The sequence below is a fragment of the Motacilla alba genome, chromosome 1A, assembly GCF_015832195.1.
Source record: "Motacilla alba alba isolate MOTALB_02 chromosome 1A, Motacilla_alba_V1.0_pri, whole genome shotgun sequence".
NCBI lineage: Eukaryota > Metazoa > Chordata > Aves > Passeriformes > Motacillidae > Motacilla > Motacilla alba.
Genome location: NC_052031.1, coordinates 26,402,191 through 26,420,826, shown reverse-complemented (window position 1 = coordinate 26,420,826; position 18,636 = coordinate 26,402,191). Strand labels below are relative to the sequence as shown.

Genomic DNA, 18,636 nt, shown 5'->3' with positions numbered 1-18,636 from the left:
TTGTACCATTATTATATTTCCACAAAGCTTATCTAGACAGGCTCATAAGCCAGGTAAAGCTCTAATGATAAAAAGTCCCATAAGCTTTTATTGATGATTAAATTCATATTAACATAATATTAAAGGTATATCAGAAACCAAAACTTTTAACAAATAACAATTAAGCTAAGCATGTGTGTACAGACAAATTTGATATCAAAACAAAGAATTTCATACAGATGTAGAGATGACATAGCTGTTCAAAAAAATTCTTTCCTTATAGTAAAACTCATTACATCATGGAATGCCAATTTATTGGATCAAAAAACGTACTTTTGGCTGAATAGAAGAATGGCCATGAAACTCTCAGTATGTAATTTGATAGCAAAAGTACAATATTACATTCACCTACCAGCCTGTAGAGCTCTGTAATGCTGATCTCTTCAGGATCCACCATAGCATATTCTTTTCTTGGAACTAAGTCAAGTCCCAGTTGTCTGTATGAGAAATGGAATAAGAGTAAGTAGCTTCTACTTTGAAAAGAAACAAATTAGCTCTGCATGTGTTTGTTGTTTATTCCAATAAACAATGCCCATGTTAATTGGTACTCTAGAATTAGTTGACTTTGGTTTTATTTTTATGTATTTTGGCTGTAATCACCATTCACATTTGACTCATTCCCTTTTCTCCACTTTGCAACATTAATACAATGTTTTCCCACAATTTGTAAATCTGTTTCACAGAGTGGACAATGTGCAATGGACATTGTCCTGCGTACTACTGTGAGCATTTCAGTGTGAATGCACTAGTACTGTCAATTTGAATAACAACCATGGAAAGGAAGATAAAAAGAAAATCCATCAAATGCCAAAACATCAGCTTATTTTCAGTTTGGAGTGGATGGTATCAAAGACACTTGCCTGTATCCCCTGAACAAAATAAGGAAATGAGCTTGAATCAACAGGAATACAATTTATTTCCAGCACAGCAGCAAGCAATAGTGTTTAAGAATGCATAAGGACACGAAGGCAGTCATGCTGAATTTAGGAAAATTCAAAAGATAATAAAGTTTTTCAAAAATATGTTTTAAAGAGCAGGAACTCTCCATGTCAAAAACATTCACAATTAATTCCTTTCAGTTACTGCAAAATTCTAAGCAGACAGGTCAGATTTAGTCACAACCCTTTCACGCTGTTAGGTATTTATGCTTTCAGACAGGCGTAGAAACCCTGGAAATTCAGTTAATTCTACTACTGAACATTGCTTCCTTTACTTAGCATTTATCTGTATAAATATATGCTAAAGAAGAGACACTGGAAACAGAGGGTGCTTTAACCCTTTTCTTACTTAAAAAAAAGTAAGATAATACAATTTTTGTAAGCTCGTTTCAGTTATTCAGATTAAAGAAAGATGCAGAGTGCAGTAGCTGGATGTATGTTAGAGATGCCCAAGTAGGAATTAAATTGTGTGACCAAGTTAAAAAAGAAGCAATGTCAACCAACACAGCTTCAGTTGGAACACAAAGCTATGCTAAATGCATCATCCAGGCATCATGTGTACTAAAAAGATATAAAATGCTGCTTCAGATATTCCAATGCAATTGGAATAATACTATCTTATAGTCAGTACTACTGCTACATAATTATACTGATATAAAAAAGCAGAATGACACAATAAGGCACTTTTCACTGTGGGCAGAAAAACAATGAGGGAGAAAGTCCATTGGAAAGAAAGGTAACACTTGTAAGAAGTTAGTTCTTTATTTCAACATCCTACAGTCAGCCTAAAGAGCTGGCTTTACAGTTTTAGTACATGTGACTGGTTTCTATTGACTTACTCGTTGCCCCAGTCCAGACGAGCAGTGATGTGTCGCTTGACGTCCCTCATCCGGTCGTGGGTGAGGTGGCCAACGAGGACCTGCCTCCGCAGGTCCAGGATTTCATTCATTATGTGCCACAGCCGGTGAAAGAGATCCCCCTCATTCCTCTGTCAGACAAAAATATGATTGCCTCTGCCTCACCTGATAATCAGGATATCAGCTTATAAACTGATAATCCTGATAAATATATACATGATGAGAAAATTAGGAAAACCCATTTTTCTCCTTACTTAGTCTTTTATTCCCCATCACACTGTGACCATTTTACCTGCATGTGAGTGTGTGCATACAAAATAATATCAGACCTTGCCACAGGTCTGTGGCACCACAACCATCCCAACATTCCAGTCCAACTCCTTCTGTCTCTCTCACATTAACCTAATATAATCTATATGACAGGTATGACAAAAATTCAAAAAATGTTCATGTGTTGCACAACACAGCAGTTTTATTCCAAGAGTATGTTCACTCTGTGCTGCTGTCTCATCCAAACTGAATATATAATCTGTATTTCAAGACTATTTGAACTCATACACATAAGGGATAGAAAAAGCAATAGCTCTGAGCATTCAAACTCTGAACCACAGTGTTAAATTGTTTTAACTTTCTCTTGCATTGATATAACTTTACATACTACCACCTAATCATAAATAAATAGTACCATGTAGACAGAATCTTGTGCAAACAGTTCTTCTTTATCTAACTGTGAAGTAGGAGAAATTATGTGAATATGACTGCTTTGAAACCACATCCTCCTACTCATAATTATATACCAGCTATGGGCATAACAATTTCCCATAAATGAACCTCTGTTCTGGAAAAATCTATTAACTCTTCCTTCACTAATTCTAAGTAGTTGTACATTGGTTTCTTGAGAACCTTTAGCTTGAGAAAATTACTACAACCTTCATCTAAGTGATTCATCACGCACAGTTCAAAAAACACTTCTGTTAAGATTTCTTCTCGCCAAATACCCTAAGTTCATTTCCCTTTTCCTTCTTCCTATGAATAAAAGGCATAAAAATAAAGTTCAGCTAGTTCTGCTGCATAAGTTAAACCTAAAATTCACCTATAAGTACCATTACTCTCCATCAACAACTTTTATATTCCAAGCACTCTAAAAAATTGCAATTTGATAAATCTGCTCTTTTTACTTCACATTCATTCACTTCATAAGCTCACTAAAAGGGCATTAATTTATTGTTTGTCTTGGCTTTCTGTCTGGAAAGGAAGAAAAGCAGGGTAATTTTGAACATGCAATAACAACAGCAGTCAAGAAAAATGCTGCCAAAAAGAAAAACAACTACAGTAACAAAAAGAGGGAAATATGAACGTTATAAGTAAAAGAAAACCAAGGGAAAAAAGGTCATAGAATCAGAAACAAGAGATAAAAAGGACTTTGTAGGAACATTATAGAGAGCCATACTGACAGTACGTTTCCACAATTTTCCATCAGACACTAGTATATAGAACTTTCATTTCTGCAGTTAAAAAACCAAATTGAATAAACAGTAATTCAGGTGCATCTTTGGTCCTGGTATCTGAAGTTCCACTGAAGTTTATTATTATTATTCATGTGACTACAAGGGACACACTAACAACACTAAAATAAAATTTCAAGATATTAGTAAAACAATTAAAAAACAAACTGAATGTTTTGGGTTTTTTTCTGAAATATATACTTCAACTAAACCAGACCATCTAAACGGCAGGGCCCCTTTTGAGATGACAAAGTCAAAGCAATATTATTTAGGGTACTTACCACATAGAGTTGTTTCCACATTGTTCCCCAGTCTCTTAGAGTTGATGTCATTTCTGTAATAACAGAATCTTCTGTTGGAATAACCATTTCAAATTGTCTGTAACATGCAGAAGAACACATGATATTGCACAAGCATTACCAATCCCATTGCAGTTACTAATATGTAGACTTCCTACTGCCAACAGTGATGTCTGTCAACGTACATGAGTGCTCCTTCAGACCATGACACTTTTTATTTGTAGATTTATTGAATCCCCATGGAAAAACTTGGGTGAAAATATTTTAATCCCCATGCAAATCTTGGTCCTAAAGAAGACAAGGTGAGTTTTTTTTACTATGAGATAAGCATATATAAAACTGACTTTCACAGCAGAATAAATCCCATAGTTTCCAAAGGGATCTTGACACTTCAGCTTTTCATGCCTGGATTACTTTTTCATGATATCTTGTCTCTCTTACTAAATTAACATAACAATGTGACAGCTCTTGGCCATGATGTGCAGCAGAGAACATGGCCTAAATGGGAAACTAACTAACAAAGGAAATAGATGCAACAAAGATTGAAATCCATGCAAATACTGTCATGGTGTTCACTAACAAAAATTATTCTGCCTTTAAACTTTATTTTATTGTGATGGCTTACAATTTTATTTCACTGAACCTTCAGTTTTAGCTACAACTTTAAAAGTAAAAAAGGATCCTAGGGCATGACAAACCACATGTGGCTGTAACTTCATAGTGGACAACAGGGAGTTGAACAGTAACGTGGGGACATTTTCACCTGTGAGAATGAAACTTGTTATAGTGTTATTACAGTCTTCATCGTTATTTCTGCCCATCATGAATAATGGATCTCCAACACACTCATTTATGCTCCCAAAACAACACTTCATGTTCAGGCATCCATCTATTGTGAGAAATGTCCTTACTTAAACAGTTTTCAAACTGTTTTGTATCAGTTCTCTACTAATAAATCCAAATAAAGGATAAAATATGAACACTTAAAAATTAAGTAAAACTGTGAAAAAACTGTTAAGATCACTGACAATTTTTTAAGTTAAGTTTTAAATTTTTAAAAGTGATACCATCAAGGTATCAAGTTTTATACATAAGAAAAAAAAATAAAATCAGTGTTTTTTTAAAGTCAGACAACTTGAATTCCAAAACAAAATCTAAAACCTAATATTAACCAATGGCTCTGGTTTTTATCAACTCTTCTAAATGGGAGAAAACATCAGCTGTTGTCAAAAATAAATACTGGCTCTCCATCACCTTTAGAAAAGGAAAACGTTTCTCTATTCTTTTATAGGTTTAGAAAAATTTTTTGCAATTGAACTGATACATTTTTAATGCTTTTTTTGTAAAATGGCAACTGGTAGAGCTACTGCCCTCAAAGAAAACAGCTAATCTTAAACAGCAAGTTAAAAGACAGCTTAGGTACAGAATAATTTCTTGAAATAAAGGCAACGCCATTTTCAAGCCAAACTTGCCATAATTGTTTCCCCTTTTCTCTAGACAATACAGAATGATATTCCCAACTGCCTTCAGTGTCTTTTCTGGATACAACATGCCAATTTTATGAGCATTCAGGAGTATCAGGTTAGCTAAAGACAACCATTTCAAGTCCTCTGGCAGTAAGCTGAAGATATCATAACATTACTAAATTATTTACTTTATAAGCAAAAGATTTTTGGTACAAGTAACTGACCATGTTTAAATATTTGAAATCAGAACATTTCACACATACCCTTTGTTCTTAACACATGCATTCTTCAAGTGAATGTAGTTAGATGGAAATATGCCCTAAAAAATAAAAAATAAGTTTAGGTAAAAAGTCCCCTTACGCGAGTTTGGCATTCCATTTAGTATAATTCAATATGTAAACGCATGCTGAATTCAAAGTCCTCCAAACAGTTAACAAAAAACACACACAAGGAAAGAATGCAATAAATACTCAGTACAGCTCTAACAGAAATTAAATGCCATATTCAGTAGAGTTTAAAATCTTCAACACTTCAGAAAATTAGAAGAAAAACTCACATAGAACATGCAGAAGATTGTTTGAGACCTGCCTTATGGCTGGCAGTTTTATTCATTATTTCCACCATGATAAGAAACAGACCAGCTGTGGGGGATACTGTCTTATCAACCACATCTTTAAAATAAGGATTTTCAGACAGGGATTTTTAAAATTAAGCAGAATAAATGAAGTTAACAATATTCAATAACAATAAAGTCAAGTAAACAAAAGAAATCAGAATAGAGTCTGATTTGGTGGCTACTCTGCCTGCAGTGCACAGGGAAGTTGTGGTGGATGCCCATCACAGAGCCTGTGTCTGCCAGGAGCAGCCCTTGCCAGCTGTTTAAGGTTCCCCACCATCCTGGTGAGCACTCAGCATTGCTGCAACAGTCCCACTGCTCTTACAGCACTGGCCCGCACAAATCGGAACAAGCAAAATGAAGCAAGTCAGCTCCAAGCCTCAGGCTGGGAAGATAATACACTGCAGCTCATGCAGGGAGAGCAAATACATATACGGTCTCCTCATAATAAGCACCGCTGCATGCAGCTTCCCTTTGTGATGATGGTGTTCCATTTTCTTTCCACACAACCATTAAACCTTCAACAAAACCAAATCTACTGTGTAGAGGCAACTACCCTTTAAAATGCTCCTACTCCTCTGTAATGCAAAGCAGTTGAGGGAGCATCTCCCAAGGACAGTAGGACACACAGCCCTGCAGGTGCAACAAGGTGTCAGGATGCAGATGCACCCTCACTGCACACCAGCTGCCACAGATTGCTTCTTCCAGTGTCAAAGCTGCAGAATAACAAGGGAAGACTCTTGACAGAGCAATACCAATAACAAGAGGAGGTACAAGGTGCTCTTATGATTTTATTTTTGGAGAGACTCCCTTCAAAAATCCAAATCAGAAAGCTGTTTGCATTCTCACTAGGAAAACAGAGAATATATATCTCATCTCTTCACACATCAAGTCATCTTTAGAAAACCTATTCATAACTTCCATCACACATTTGACAGACCACAAAGCAAGACTGACAGCAAGCATGTGGTGAGAATTGCCACAAAAGACACAGAAGATGCAATAAAAAACCACAACTGGTCATGTCTTATAAATCAAACTGTAATATACATCAATGAGGTCAAAGTAGTAAACATCAAATTAGACTCTGTGGCTAAATTTATTGTTTGAATCCCTATAAAGGAAGGAAATGTATGTGATTAGAGACCACAAGCCTTGGCACAAAGGCCATTGCCTTAATATGAGCCCCTAGAAACTTTTCAAAATTATTGTGTATGTGCCTTTTTGCAGCTGAAGAATCTTGGAAATGAGGACAGAAAAAAGAAGAGCAAAGCTTACAATGCAGGTTGAAGAATGAACAGATAATTTAAGATCTTTCTTTCCCATGAAAAACAAAATTTGCACAATCCCAGAGGCAAGACAACAGGAGAGGTTAAGAAAATAGAAAGTCAAAAAAGACAAGTAAAGCTTAAACATACAACATGAACACACAACTGAAATATAAATTTCAATAATTTTTCATGTCTGAATGCAGAAGAAATAAATCAGTGAAGACTGGTTTAGAATACTATGCTACTATGGAAACCAAAGAGTACACATCAAAGAAAACCAAAATGAACCATATATTTTACATGGCAGCACATATGTTTTATTCAATTGATACTCTGCATGGGGCTCCTATAAAGTAGCTGTCTCCACTGGCTGCTCTAAATTAATTCATAGCTTCCAGAAAAACAGGCACAGTTTAACCAACTTTTCCAACAGTTTTTACAATTATTATTCTCAGTAGTCTTTTCCCTTCAACTCCGCTTCCTCTGAGTGGAAAATCTAAAATTTGGAAATGAAAGAAAATTCACCACAGCGCTGGATTTGTGAAGTGTATTATCCTAATACATAGAAGCATTTCAAAAGGGTAATCCATGTCCAAATCTAATTAAAGTAGTACCAATAATATACTTTAACTAAGCTATGGTTTTCTTTTAAGAGTAAATATCATACACTTACAAGCAGATTGTTAACTTTTAAAAAGTAAATATATATTTTTGCCCAAGAATGCAAAACTGCAATTGACCTTTACCTTAAGATTGGGGTTTTTTAAGGCAAATCCTCTGTACCACCCTGTGAAGAAAGCACATTTTGCTTTTTAAAGAGTGCAAATCATTTACATATGTAAAACAGATTACATCTTTCCCTTTTGGACTGATATGACAATTCCATAGTGCTGTCAGGCTATATTAATTTAAAAGATTTTCCATACAGTGAAAGGTATTTCATTTAAACCAGTTCATATTTGGATGACTTCATTCACACAATTTCAGGAATTACTCTTTAACCCTAAATGTTTCTAACAATGTAACCTAGGTAAATTCTGCATTGGACACTACAACAGTCAAAACAGAAATAGTTTCTTACTAACTCAAATCATTTACAAATAATTTCTGGACTTGAGGTTCTACATCTATCAACCATAAAGCTATATAAAACTCGTAATATACCTGATTCAACAGAATAGATCCTATGCCTTCTAAAAGAACATTTCTTACATGGTTAACCATATATAATCCTGCTACGATATTACAAAAAAAAACCAACAAAAAAACAAACCCCATATGATCCTAAATGATAAAAAAAAAAATCAATGTGTTGATTTTCAGATGTCAGGGAGGCAGATTATGAAAAGAAAATGCAACTTTATTTCTCTGACACTAGCAACAGACATTTACTAAACATTTGCTAAAGTTATATTTGCATTCTCTAATGCAAAGCAGCAGAGAATGCTTTCACAGCTTTAAGATTTTAAGTTGTGACTTTGAATTAATTTGAAAATGTCTTTATGGCAGCCAGGTTTCTCTCAGAAATACCAAGAAAGCAGAAGAATCATGAGCCTTCCTTTCTGTTATAACTCCTATCCTCTGCAAATGTTTATTAAACAGAGAGATTAAATAAAAATTAATGTACTGCAAATTAATTATTATAGAGATTAGAGCTCATTGGAACTGTGGAAAAAAAATTAAGAGGCCAAAATATATTGTATTATTGACTTCAAAGTGTGTTACTTAAGAAAATAAATGAATATTAATGGGGTTCAAACCACCAATACACAAAACTGAATTATCACTGGAATCACCTGTCAACTCACCATCGCATTTCTCTAATATTTGAACGGTGTCTCCAATCTCCAGTGAGAGGCCATGTGGGACTGTCCCTCGAAAACCAGCAATTACTGAAAAATATAATATGCTGCAATTATTCACAACATTAAAATATAAATTATTCCTATTGTTAACAAAATAGTATATTACCATGAGAAGTTACATGTTAGAATGAACAGGCTTACTCAAATTTAATAAGCTGTGAAAAAAAGTGAAAAGAAAGAATCACTAAGCCACTTTTATGAGCAGAAAATTCAAAACACAGGACTCAGAAATAAACCTAAACACAGCCTTATGACACATGAATGGAGAGCTTGTACTGGAGAACACGACTAGCTAGTAGAAGTACCCCGAAGGACAGAAAGTGTTTTATTCCAAATGCTTACACTAACACGCATCAGACTCAGAATTTTGTGAGCTGAAAGTGCCAATATGTGCCAATATTTTTGTTGCCATCCATACCACTCAAACGCCATGAAAAGAAAACCTTATTTCACATTTGCTTAATGGATGCTATAGACCCAGCACTCCATAAAATCCCGAATGTGAGGAAATGGTTAGGGGGTGGAGACCACTGAAGCATGTTGTTCACTCCAATACATCAAGTGCACACTGAGCTCTCCCTGCAGCTTCACCAAGGCCATTGAAGGGGGGTCACGAGCTCAGGCTGGGACAAGAGCAACAGAAATAGAGCTGGAGATAAAACATGCTTCAGAAACAAAACATCCACCAGAGCAGTGATGTTCCCAAACACTTACAATGGCCAAATATTAACTCTTATATTGGTAATTCTAAAACAATAGACAGCTATTTTTTCGCTCTGAATCAAAACAGAATACCTAAAAGCCACTCAAAGAGCTCACTCCTACAAATGCTAAAAATCCATTATCATGCTAGATAGCAATTCAGCTATTCAGTCCTATTCTTTCTGTACTTGAAATGCTGAATTAAAATATTGCCTAATACAGGCCATGAGACCAAGCAACAGTGCTTTTGATTTTCTGTACTGTAATCGTCTTTCAGAGCTGAATTTTGAAGTGGAAGAGGAAAACAGCCTATCCACCAGGGCACGATGCACAAAAAGACTGCAGCCTAAGAGCAGTCATACTGCTGTCAAATATCTACCCATCAAGACAGGAAACCCCAAATCTCATAGCAAAAAAACAAACCCCACTAACTGAGAGGCATGACAAGAAAACTTCACATATAAAAGCCAAGAGGGTATGCATATATACAAGGACATATATAGGCTCTTGCCTGCTGTTGGAGGTCTACCCTGCCACAAGCAGACACTACACTCAAACACAACATAACCTGTCATCCACCATCTGTGCCTGCCACACTGCTCATCAAAGGCAGCAGGAGAGGTTAGCTGCCAGCAACCACAGAAACTGAAATTTATTTGTGAATCTTCAGAAGAAAGTTCCAGATTTTAGGAATAAACCTACAGGATATGGTTTATGGTATAGGATGGCACATTTAAAAATGCACAAAAAGTACTTTTTTGCCAAATCCTTCTTCAGAATTTGAAGACTTCAAAATTCATCATATTCCCTCATCATTTCACTCATGAGAAAATCATGAGAAAATCATCACTGTGATTAACCCACAGTCTTTATCCCTGAAAAAATCCTGCAAGATTATATCCCTGGACAGTCCCTAAAAGTTTGATACAACTTGAGACCAGTATTTATAGTATTGCTCCTCCTCAAGAATGTCTATTGAATCAATCCCTATTTGTCTTGGTGCTACTCCCACTCTCCAAGTTTTTTACACTGAACTGAATACTGAGAGATATGCAGCAGGAAATAAAAAGCTACTTTGGTTCCACACCATGTTCAAGTGCACCATATTTAAAGCAGCTTAGTAGCAAGACAGCATTAGCACAGTGAGAAAATTTGTCTAAGAGATAAAAAAAACAAGAATTTTTCAATTAATTTTTTTACAAAGATCTGAAAATTAAAACAGTTTATTAACTATGAAGAAATAAAAATAAGACGCAAACTCCCTGAATATAAATGCAATGTAATACAAATTCAGCTGTGGCACTGGAATGACAGAAGTCATTCTGGTCACCTTTCTAGTTTGAAAGACTCAAAATTTAAATATGAAGCCTGCCAAAATAGCATGTACAGCAACCAAAATAAAATTAGGGAATTAACTGAAGAAGTATGCAAAACAAACCAAACCCTCATCTGTTATTACAGTTGTGAGATGTCTTATTTTTAAACTCCATGAAATAAAAAAGACAGTAATTTTCTCCTTATGAGCCAATATATCCTGTCACATTGTTATGATTTGACTTTTCTGTGACATTCAGTTTTTATTACTTAGTTACTAGAGATGTTAAAGATCTTTTTCTTTTTCTCTTTTTTAAGTTAAAAAAAACTCTCAGGACAAACGAGATTGAAATCTGACACAGTGTAGAAAATAGCTAAAAATCATTTTAGAGCATGTATAGAAGAACAAAATTATACCCTGAAATATCTTCTAGAAAGATGGCCTGCAGAGTACCAGAAAAAGAAAGAAAGAAAGGAGGGCATCATCTTTACCTCTAAGCACATTCACCTGATACACTTGAAAAACACTCCCTGGATTCTCATGGTGGAAGGTCAGGCTCAAAACAGGTAGCCTGTGGTGTTTAGCAGTGTCAATCAAAGTAAAGTAAAGGGCATTGCAGAGCCGCAGAGGATTTAATGAAAAACACAGGAACCCACAGACAAAATTACCTCACAAATGTTGACTCGGATAACTTTGTAATAACCAAATCATGCTACTGAACTGGGACCCAGACAGAGGTGGCCATCACAGCAGCTGTTACAACAACTGGTAACAACAGATGAGGGCCCAAGTACCCAAAAACTTTTTTGCCTTGGTCTTAAACAGCAACCGATGAGCTACAAGAGATGAGTATCTCATCTGCCTCTCAGGAGACACATGAGATACAAGAGCAGGCAGCCATAGGACAATGGGGAATGGCTTCAAACTGAAGCAGGGTAGGTTTAGTTCATAATAGAAAAAAAATTCTTTACTGAGGGTGGTGAGGCACTGAAACAGGTTGCCCGGAGAAGTTGTGGATGTGGATTCCTGTGAACACTTAAGACAAGGTTTTGGGTTGAGCTCTGAGCAACTCGGTTTAGCGAAGGTGTCCTATAGAACTCTAGAGAATCTATAGATTCATCTGTTCTATGAGTCACGTCTTTTTAGTTTATGTGTGCTGTAGATACCTAAGTAGACTACAGGGAGGACAAAAATTAAGGCATGGAAGGAGGTAGCTGCAGTTCCACCAGATAAGATCCCAGGGTTCAGCTAGGACACGGATTTCTTGAGCAAGCCATAATATAAATTTCATGTCCTAAATGTCTCACTCTTTTCTCCAATGACCACATTGTTCTGCAAAAGCAGATGCTCCTTAATTCTTTCTTCTAGTAGCAGTAATTATATAATTAATCACTCTGCAGTGACCATGGCTCAAGGTGTTCTCAACCTAACTTAGGAGCAATACATATTTATCATACTCAAAGAACCAGACTCTTTTAGACAGAGCATTCACTCTCCCATATGCATCATATACGTCCCATTTAAATTGCTTTAACAACAAGAGCTGCTGTGACTATCACTTTCTCTCTCTTCATTGCAAATATATACCACAGACCTTGAAAAAGAAGATGGACAGGAGAAGAAAAATCTACTCTGAGTACAGATCATTTACCAATACCTGCAGTCTTTGCAGATGGACAGTCACACCCATGTCCCCAGGAAGCTATATATCAAAACCACATCTAGATATGTTTTTTGTCATTGTAGTAGCTGAAGGTCATTTAAATGTCCTTTTCAAGCACAGGAACAGTGATTGATGTCCTCTTCAATCACGTTTTGGCCACAAGAGAAACTTGGAACTTCACAATAAAAGTTTGTAGCAGGCTATGTCCTCAGAAATATTTTAGAAACTGTGTTCAAATACTCCATCCAGTTGGCATTATTAAATATTTTCTGGCTGCCAAAGGGTGCTCAGAGAATAAGAAAACAAGACAACAATACAGGATACAAAAACCTAATACATACAGAAGGTGAAATCATACAGTGAGAACTATAGTGACATGCAATATTAAAGCAACTTCAGTTTTGGTTTGCTCCTAAGTTCAGCTTCCCAAAACAAAATTCATCTTTGTGCTCTCATTCAAAATCTCTGGTTGAATGTGCTCACTTGTTGGACAGTTTTACCTATGAAAGTGCCTGGTGTGTGAAAAGATCTGTCCAAGCCCAAGGTCCTGACTAAAGCCTAAAGTAAGTGGGGGGTTTTGGTGCAGCTTCTGCTCATTTAGAGTGCTGATAGCACTGCTGCTCTAAAAACGGAAACAAGATGTTTTTCTGCTTGCAATTAGTGTATAAAAGCCTTACCTGCAAGTCAACATGATAAAGAGGATTTGAGACACCCAGAGCAAGCTGGTTTCAAGGCTGGCTTGACTTATATTTACAAGATGAAAATGTCTCCCCACAAAGGGTGCAGACATGACATGGTGCTCAAGATGACCTCCTCGCAAGCTAGAATTAAGGTCAACACCACAAAAAGAGGCACACATTACATTCAGTTCTGGGTTGTGCAGCAGGACATACACCCTCATGTATAAAGGGATGAAAAGAAGTCATATCTACAGCAACTGCTCGATGCTCAAAAATGAGCACTTGTATGACAAAAGCATATTTGGGTTTCACATAATAAAAAAACAGTCCTTCAGCTGAAGAGGAGAGTGGGGAAAAGATGTGAGGTAGAAGACCAAAAATTACTTTAATAATTAATTATTGCTTGGCCATATTTGCATGCAAAATACTTGCATAAAAAAATAGACTCTAGTTCAATGCCCTAAGTCATGATGCCCCAATTAAGAGAGGCACACAAAGCACACAGAAATGTGGTAAGTACACACTAGATGATCAGATTTGGAGGATGGGAACACTGTATCAGAGGGACTGGCTTTGACAGGGAACAAGATGCTCTGATAGAAAAGGAATTGATTAGCTGGCAACAGGGGTGGTTGGCCCACTTCAAAGTTTTGCTTGGGGTTATATTCTTAAAATTTTTATGCCTGAAATAACTGGAGATCTGCATATAAGAACTAATGAGGCAGACACTGTTGCTCTTTTCCTCCTAACAGATGGCCAGAAGCTATTATTGATTCCAGATATTATCTGCTATAATTGAAATCAGGTCCTCTTGGTAGCAAAAACAATTTTTAAAGTTTTTATTCTGGACTTAAAAGTGCCACTCTCTTAAGAGATTGAGACTTTCAGGAACAACTATTTCAAGGGGTTTTGCTTCTGTTCAACAGTTGAAAAAAGAAAAGAAAAAAGTCTGTAACAAATGAAATTGGGACATTTCTAACATTATGAAGTTATTATATTGGTTAAAACAGTCAATATTGCATTTTGACTTGATGACGGAAAACTGAACTTGCTTTTATACAGGTTTTTAGTTTTTTAATGAGTAATGACATGTATATATTACCTTTGAGGAAGCTTCTAATTCAGTGGTCTTTCTGCAGAAATGTAAAACTGTCCTTTGATACAGCCTTATGCATAGTAAATACAACAGACATCTGGCACTGTGAGCAGCTGCAGAAAGTGCAACATCATCTTCACAACAGCCATCATTCAAAAAGAATAAAAATCTGCCAACAACAACTCTCCCGAGCATACTGTTTGTAAGTTCATGCCTGAAGCTGCTAGCCACTGGCAAACAGCAGTACAACTCTCAGCATTTTGTGGCACAGGGGTCTCCTGAGCCATACATGGTATTTCTGTGTTTAACAACCATGGATGCCTTTTTCTTCTATGAATTTTCCTAACTAGAATTTAAATGCATCATAATACCAGTGTCCACAAACTCACAGTAAGCTTTCCAGTTTAAGTATGCTCATGCAACAAAAAGCCTTCCCTTCATTTCACAGTGCAATTTACTGTGCCCGTGTTCTTGTGGCAAAATCTCTTTCCTCCTCCCTCTGCTATGCTTTTTTCAGGATGAAGCCTTTTCCTCCTCAAAAGAAGCTGAAGAACCTTTTCAGGTTTCAAAACAGGTAGGATTACTAGCAGCAGAAACACATGGAGGCATGCAGCTTTCCTCATGCCAAATGGCCAGAGCTGACTGTAAAAGGCTATCACGTGCATGGAGCTCTGCCTACACACGAATTGATCTGGATGGAGCAGAACGACAGCACAGCTACATGCTCATGCTTCTAACACACGAGTTAACTCGGGCATCTGTTCATAATGCATGGTGCTGCCCACAGCCACCCCAGGAGGCCTCCTGCAAACCAGCAACCAGCTAATGCAGCCAGAGACAGAAAAGAGAGGGAGCGGGGTGCGGAATCGATCTAATCTCCTTTCAATAAACACAATGTATACAAATGTTAGTTTCAATAACAGCAGTGATCCTTAAATCTCTTGCAGATTACCAAGGATAAACACTTTCAAATTTCTACTGAAATAAAAGATTGTGAGTTCTCTTGTGTGTGTACACCACAATTAAAAGGATCAAATGCATAGTTCAGATAATGACAGCTCAGTGTGAGTTTTGAATATCTCAAGTGCTGCTCACACGCAGCAGTCAGTTTTCTTAAAGGGATGAGAGCTTGCACGGAATTTTCCTAACACGGATATTTACTGAACAGCTATTCATGAAAATACGTCACATAAGGCACATAAAAAATAATCAAAAAACTTTGCATCAATGTCCAAGCATTGAAAATACTATATATAGCAGAATAGCTATAGAAAACTAGTCTTCAGTTGCCTGTAAAACAAAACTCTGGAATTCCTACTGCTAACAGCACTTACTGCCTGTACAGATGAGGCAAATACCAAGTCTGAAATACACAAAGGACATGGAGCTGCAGCAGATTGTATTCCCTCCTGTGCCTGGCTCAACATTTGAATTCAGCAAGGTAATCACTTTCAAATCCCTGATTACAATGCTGCCAAAAACCATAGGACAATTCTAACACAGATAATCAGTTTAGTGTGAATGTCTGAATGGGTGTCAAGCTTTCCTCATCCTGCATCCCAGCTACAGGCAGGAATGTTATAATCTCTTTGATGACAGCTTGATTGGTTCTCCCAATATCTGCAAATGATTTTGTTCAGTCTTTGCTCTGGGTACCTTAGGTATTAGGACTATATATTAAAACAGGGCACTAAAAGTAACAAGGGATGATGATACCTATTTGCTGTTGAGAATCGCTGTCCATCTAGAACACCAAAACTGCAATAATTCAGCATGCACCACCAGTGTCCTTGTCCTTGCAGGTATGAGATTTCATTAATTATTTTCTTCTATCAAATATCTAGTTAAGCCCTTTATATTCCTTGAAATTCTGCTTGATATATTTTTATGTCTACATCTTGTCTCTGCTAAGAGCATTTTCTTGATATGCATTAGTTCTGGAACACAGAATTTAAAATTAAAAAGAAAATAAAACAAAAAAGTCTTCAGAAGTCCAGAAAATCTAGTACAACTTAAGAGTTTATGAATAAATGGCACAATTCTTCCCATGAACTTGGTCAGGAATGTCCTTCACAGAGAAGGAATGTCAATGTAAAACCCACCAGAAACATCATGGAAGAAGGCAAGGTGGACTCCATACAAACAGATGTAGGCTTCATGTATTTAATCAAATTATGACAAAGGAATTAGTCTGCAGCCACTTCAACCAGTTGGTCTCATTTTAATTCTTTACTGTAGAGCTAGAGATGCATTAAGACTGCCATGTTAAACAGGAAGGATTAAATGTGAATTTTCCTTTCTTACTTGGAAACATCAACAACTTAAAAATCCAGCTAGTAGAAAGAAGTGAAAAAAGTAGGTTATGTTCAGATGACATTATCTGTAACAACCACCTCTTTTGGCTAAAAATAACGGTGTCTTTTATTAAGACTAAGTACTTCCAAAGTTCTAATAACTTTTAAACTTTGTTAAGGAATTGCCTTAATTATTAATATCATGACCAAGGAAAAGAGTTACAGCTATTTACTTGGAAAAGTATTTATGTTTCATTCGTAGCTCTGGGGAAACAGTTTCTGAGCAAAATCAGATAAACCAGCAAGGGGTTTTCTAACATTCTGTAAGTGTCAGGTATGATAGAGAAGAGATGCTGAGAGAACATAGCCACAAGCTGTATTAGGGGAGGTTCAAGTTAGAATTCAAGAGCAATTTCTTCACAGAAAGTGTTGTTAAACATTGAAAATGACTGCCCAGGGAGGTGGTGGAGTCACCATATCTAGAGGTATTCAAGAGACTACTGGGCATAGCACATACTGCTCTGATCTAGTCGACAGGAGGGTGATTGATCCAAGGTTGGACTTGATAATCTTAGAGATCTTTTCCAACCAAAATGATTCTGTGATGCATCCACAGCACAAGTGCATCATCTGAGACTGACCAAAGCCAACAAAGCTGCAAATGCCAGATCTCACAGCACCTCCTCAGTACATTTTGTACTTCATTAAAGCTCACCAAAACCTCCGAAAACTTAAGAGTCACAAAGTTGTGCATTGTTTCAAATACAGATCTATGGTGTAATTGTGTATCTACTAGAAGGTTTGCTGGCTACATGTCATATCCCTACAAAGCCAGCAGAAACTGGAGCAGAAAATTGAAAGCCTCACATGATTATAAACACAGGAGTTACCTTCCAGAAAACAGTTAAATTTTTCCAGAATAATAGGATGACAATTACTTCAAAGAAGGCCTTGAATACAAGAGTATGTGCTTACAATTGAATGCTGAATAATAATGTCAGAGCAGTGGGTATGGTCCAAAGTCTAATAACTAGACATTTCTCTATTCTCCTCTTTCCTCCCCAAAAGCATTATAACACAACATGCTTCTCTGAACTTGGGGGACATAATTTCAGAGCCCTGAACAAACTTTAGGTAGCACCATGCAAACTCAAGCTCAAAAGAGCTGTAATCTTATGGACAACAAAAAAAAAAAAAAAAAAGTCAACCACTGTGCAAGCTGCAAGAATATTACTCTTCACCAACAGAGAGGCACCCAAGAGGAATACAGGTAGACAACAGTGCAGTAGCTCAAAAACCCCACATGCTTGCTATCAAAGACTTTGGTAAATGACACTGTCTTCCCCTCAAAATTGCACTGTTTGCTCCCATTCACATAATAACTAGCATTCCAGGAAGCCAAGAAAAACAGAACATAAATTTTCTTCACTAATACAAGAGACAGCACACCCTTCCTCCACAACAAAGTTGGGTCTGTCAATTGACCATAGAGATTAAACATTTTCCATGTATTGTATGCTGCCTTGTATTTCCTTTGGAAGAGCAGGGTTTAATTCTGTATTTGACCTGCCATCAGTGGAAGACAAATAAAACCAAAACCAAACTCACTAGAAAACTCAAACACACAAAACCAAACACTAAACATACAAAAAATCAACACAGCCTGCAATTTTCAATGGCATTGTTTTTCAGCTTGTCTGGTATTGTATTTCATATGAGTTTTAGCCTACTGCTAAGCTATATTTCTCTGATATTCAACCATATAATTATAAATGTATTTCAAGTACTTTTTTTTTACCAATAAGACTTCTGTTTACTTTGACTTTAGCCTTTACGCAATGTTCTCTATGGCATTTTACAGCTAAATAAATTATTCTGCTTTTCTAAGCTATGACCCTTAACCACATTGCTACTGACAAAGAACACTTATTAAATATGATTTTTGCTGCACTTCAAAAGTTATTGCAATATGGTAATTTTCAGAAATGAAACAAAAAACCTTACAAACTTAAGCACTATGCAAATTGTGA

General features: G+C 36.5%; 1 protein-coding gene across 4 annotated transcripts in view; it reads right to left on the bottom strand.

Moving 5' to 3' along the window:
• DOCK4 (dedicator of cytokinesis 4) overlaps positions 1-18,636 on the bottom strand; it is a 222,853-nt gene that overhangs the window by 134,756 nt on the left and 69,461 nt on the right. For all 4 annotated transcript variants that reach the window (XM_038154588.1, XM_038154590.1, XM_038154589.1 and 1 more), the window contains exons 2-7: positions 8,800-8,883; positions 7,738-7,778; positions 5,368-5,423; positions 3,621-3,717; positions 1,817-1,965; positions 392-476 (exon numbers count right to left, since the gene is read on the bottom strand). In XM_038154588.1, the coding sequence (XP_038010516.1) occupies positions 392-476; positions 1,817-1,965; positions 3,621-3,717; positions 5,368-5,423; positions 7,738-7,778; positions 8,800-8,883 (512 nt within the window). The remainder of the gene's footprint in view (positions 1-391; positions 477-1,816; positions 1,966-3,620; positions 3,718-5,367; positions 5,424-7,737; positions 7,779-8,799; positions 8,884-18,636) is intronic.